Source organism: Odontomachus brunneus, unplaced genomic scaffold (genome assembly GCF_010583005.1).
Source record: "Odontomachus brunneus isolate Ranch 3 - 2012 unplaced genomic scaffold, Obru_v1 Obru_scaffold_111, whole genome shotgun sequence".
NCBI classification, from domain to species: domain Eukaryota; kingdom Metazoa; phylum Arthropoda; class Insecta; order Hymenoptera; family Formicidae; genus Odontomachus; species Odontomachus brunneus.
The window spans coordinates 141,846-146,117 of NW_022639561.1; the positions used below are offsets into that span (position 1 = coordinate 141,846).

Here is a 4,272-nt window from a genome sequence, read left to right on the forward strand (position 1 = left end):
TTTTTTTTTTTTTTTTTTTTTTAGGATTGCGCTAAGCTCAGCCTAGTATTTGACGCCAGGTTAATCAAGCTGCTAACCCTTTTTTCGTTTAGATCCTCAGGCTCTATGAACATGCAGCCCCAGGATTTATACCTTTTACATGTGAGTACAAGACACCGATATAAAATGTGGGCGCTGTCCTCTCTCTCCTCACTACATAGACGGCAGTCGCTTTGTTCCGTAAGCCCAAGTTTGTTTAGATGGCTCCTCAGTGTGATGTGTCCCGTGAGAAGACCCAATCCCACCTTCAGCCTTAGTCTGTTCATGACCAGGAGCTCGTCGGCTCTCCCCGGCGATGGTTGCTCCATTAGCCGTTTAGCTGTCCGGCAGCCCCCCACTGCTCTCCAGGAGCCAACATGCTCCCGCTCAAGCCATCCTCTGATGATGTTGATTCCCGTTACAAAAGGTACTCCAACGATCTGAGTGGCTGGGTCCATTTGGGTCCCCAGCTTGGCCAACTCGTCGGCTATTTCGTTCCCGAGAAATCCCTGATGTCCTGGGATCCATACTAGAGTTATCTTGTTAGATTCCCCTAGTCTAGCTAATGCCTGCATGCAGTCCCAGACTACAGCCGATTCTGTAGTGGTCTTTGCAAGAGCATGTATGGCCGCTCTAATATCAGAGCATATGTAAAAGTGCTGGTTTGCACTATCGTTTACAGCAAGGGTTTCCACACACCTCAGGATGGCCATCACCTCGGCTTGAAAGACCGTGACCAGCCCGCCCAAAGGTATGCTTTCTCTATGGTTTCTTTTCGGCCCATAGATTCCTACCCCATACCGACCATTTGCACCCGATCCGTCTGTGAACCAAAGATCCACTTTTGAATCAGCTAGTAATTTAGACTTGTTCCAGTCGTCCCTAGTTGGTATTAGAACTTTAAATTTCTTCCCCAACTGATGTTTTCTTGGAATTCTAACCTGTTTTAACATGAAGGGATACTTCTGAGAAAGTCTCAGTCTAGTATGTCCTAGACCGGTATCTTTCCATTCCCCCTGACATCTAAGTCTATAAGCCGTTCTCCTGGCTTGGTATTTTATCAGCTGACCGAGAGGTGGGCAGCAGAGAGCTACTTCTAGCGCCTCCGTCGGGGTGGTTCTCATGGTCCCTGTCACAGCTCTCAGATAACTACCCTGTAGGCTTTTTAACAGGTTCCTAGCCCCCACCCTCTCCATTCTCGGCCACCATACTACCGCTGCATAGGTTAGTCTTGGCAGCAACACCGTCCTATGCAGCCAAAGGGCAGCCCTGGGTTGAAGCCCCCAGTTTCTACTCATTACTCTTCTACAAGCCCACATGGTGGTATAGAACTTTCTTCTTTTCTCCTCGAGGTTTGGCAGCCAGCTCAGTTTAGCATCCAGGATCACTCCAAGATACTTCACCGAGCTTGTGTATGTTATTTCCCTGCCCCAGAGATTTAGGGGCTCTATGTGTTTGGGTTTGTATTTCCTGGTGAAGACCACTGCTGAGGTCTTAGATGGGTTGACCGACAGTCCCTTCTTTCTGTACCAGGTTTGAACTATCCTCAAGGCTGCGTCTATCCTCTCCTTAAGGATCGATATGAAATTTCCTCTGGCAATGATGGCCACGTCATCCGCGTAGCTATATATCAGAAATCTTGCTTCTTTTAATTCAGCCAGAAAGTCATCGACCACTGGACACCACAGCAGGGGAGAGATTACGCCCCCCTGCGGGCAGCCCCCAGCCGGACTCCCCCCAACTGAATTTTCACCCAGGCTTACGGTTAGACTTTTGCCCGTTAGCATGCTTTGTGTCCAGTCCACGATCGCCTCCGGGATCTTATTTCTGTACATTGCTTCTTTGATAGACTTGTTAGAGGTGTTATCAAAAGCTCCCTTTATGTCTATAAAGGCTTCTATGGCGTACCTCTTGGCTTCCAGCTGTCCCTCCACTCCGCTCACAAGGTGATGTAGGGCAGTTTCGGTCGACCTGCCCTCCCTATAAGCGTATTAAGTTGTGGTCTGTGGGCAAGAGACCAAAGGTTCTGTCTTCAAATATCTGTTTACCAGCCTCTCCACTGTTTTCAAAATGAATGATGTAAGGCTGATCGGCCTGTAATCCTTGCCCAAGATATGACCGTTTCTGCCTGGTTTAGGGATAAAGACTACTCTCGTCTTTCTCCAGGTTTGTGGTACATATCTCAGGGCTATACTAGCCCTGAGTACTTTTGTTAGTGGACCCGTCAGCACGTCCAGTCCCCCCCCCCTCAGGAGTGCCGGGTAAATGCCGTCCGGTCCCGGTACCTTATAAGGCTCAAAGGTTTCTATTGCCCATTTGACCCCGGTTGTACGATTCTGGCCGCGAGGGACCATTCTTTGGTCACACGAGGTTCTCTTGATTGATCCTCGACTCTGTTGCCCCAAATCGTGACATCCTCTCTGAATCCCGGAAAGTGAGTGGACATCAAGTGTTGTAACGTCCCTTGCAACCACTCAGACACAAGAAAAGTTATGCTCTCTTTTGTTTTAGGCCTGCCTGCATTCACCGACAATAGCCAGGGCTGGTAGAGAGCGGTGCACCGAGAGGGAGTTATTTATGTGTGTGTTTAAGTGTAATGAGAATGAAGTGACTTGAAAATAGCAACTTATTATGAAAAATAGTTAAATTGTAATTTGTAATAGAATAGAAATGTAGTGTAAAGAGTTTTTAATCGATGTATGTAAATGGAATAAGAAATAAAAAATAAAATACAAGAAAAATAAAGGATTCTAGGACTGTGTTCAAAATGCTAATATTATAAATTGGTATTCTTGAGGTCGTGAGTTTGCAATAGAAGAGAGTCTACTAAACAAAGGGAATCAAGGAAAAATATTAAAAGGATGTATCTTAGTCAATATTAGGTTGTGGTATGCAACTCTAAGAAGAATGGAAAGAGTTTAATATCTGAAACGTGTTTTATTCGTTGTCCGTAAGTACACTCACTAGCGCGTCAACTACGGCTTGCTCGCTACTAGTTAAATTTTTATGCAAATCTAAATTCGAATTCGGAACCTGTTGATCTCTCGACTTTAATTCAGTATATGTAGGTTCTTCTTTAATAACGGGTAAGGTCGGCGTGACAGACCCTGATGATAATGGTTTTAATGACGCGCGAACCTCAATATAATGACTATCTGAATTAATAATGAAATACCCTCTTTCAGTAGGGTTAGGAGAGTTAGGCACGACGGAGACGGGTGCTCTCTGTTCCGCGGTGCGCGATATCCACCTGCGTAGTCGCTCTCTATGCTTCCTGCCGCATCTCTTCGGCATCTAATATATTGAATAAAATATTCTACGCTGTACTGATTTGATCTTAACTGGAAACCTCAGTAAGAACGATCAAGATGGTAAGGTATGGATGTAAAGCAATAATATTGTCTCTGGTCTCTCAGGCTTAATATTAAGATCCTGGTTGCAATGGATCTGTTGAAGTCTCGATCAGAGCTCGACTGACTCACTAGCCAGGAGGTCCTCACGCACTACTTCACAATTCGCTGTAATTAATTAAGTTCCGGGGCTCGTGAGATGCTACCGAAACTGTCAGAGCCCAGTCTTAAAAAGCAAGAAGAATGTGACTAAGAGCGGTTAACGCTACCCAGTACATTAGCAGTATTATGGCGTCACGAGGTACACCGCAGCTCTGCAGGAATGTGTATAATGACTTACGACTGACACGAGTGCCAGTGAAGCGTCGAGACCAAAGAATGTGAGCAAGGGTTGCCAGAGTGTAAAGGATGTATTGGATAGAAATCGTTCTTAAAGAAAGCAGTAATATGGTAATCGTAATATATTTAAGAGCGAGTACAATAATGGCATTTAACTAATTAATGTAGTATACAAAATTGTAAAATGGACAAAAATACAAAATGAACGACAATGTAAAAATTAGAATAATAATTGTATTGAGAATAATAGTAGTTTTAACGATAGGTGGTCGCTCGGATCCTACCGGTCTAATGTTCGAGTACAAATGGGGGTAAATATTAGACTCACGGTCGCTTATTGTAGGGATCCGCGGGTCGTGGTTGAACTCTCCTGGACACGCTCGTACTGTCGCTGCAGTTCCGCACGCAGGTCGGTCGTAGAGAATCTCGGGATGAATGAAACTCGCTGGCTTCGATAAAGTGTAACTCCCGATAAAATGTTCACGCAGCGCGAACGTAGACTTGGTATAAAATGCTCGAATAACGCAGAATGTATGTCTTATGATGTCCCCGAACAAAAGCGGGA

At 45.2% G+C, this 4,272-nt stretch overlaps 1 protein-coding gene across 1 annotated transcript; it reads right to left on the reverse strand.

Moving 5' to 3' along the window:
* Positions 1-20: 20 nt before the first annotated feature.
* LOC116849324 lies at positions 21-2,372 on the reverse strand. Its single transcript, XM_032826366.1, has 2 exons — positions 2,071-2,372; positions 21-1,998 (listed from the first exon to the last, which is right to left on the reverse strand). The coding sequence occupies exons 1-2, from the start codon at positions 2,370-2,372 to the stop codon at positions 21-23; spliced, it is 2,280 nt and encodes a 759-aa protein (XP_032682257.1).
* Positions 2,373-4,272: the final 1,900 nt, after the last annotated feature.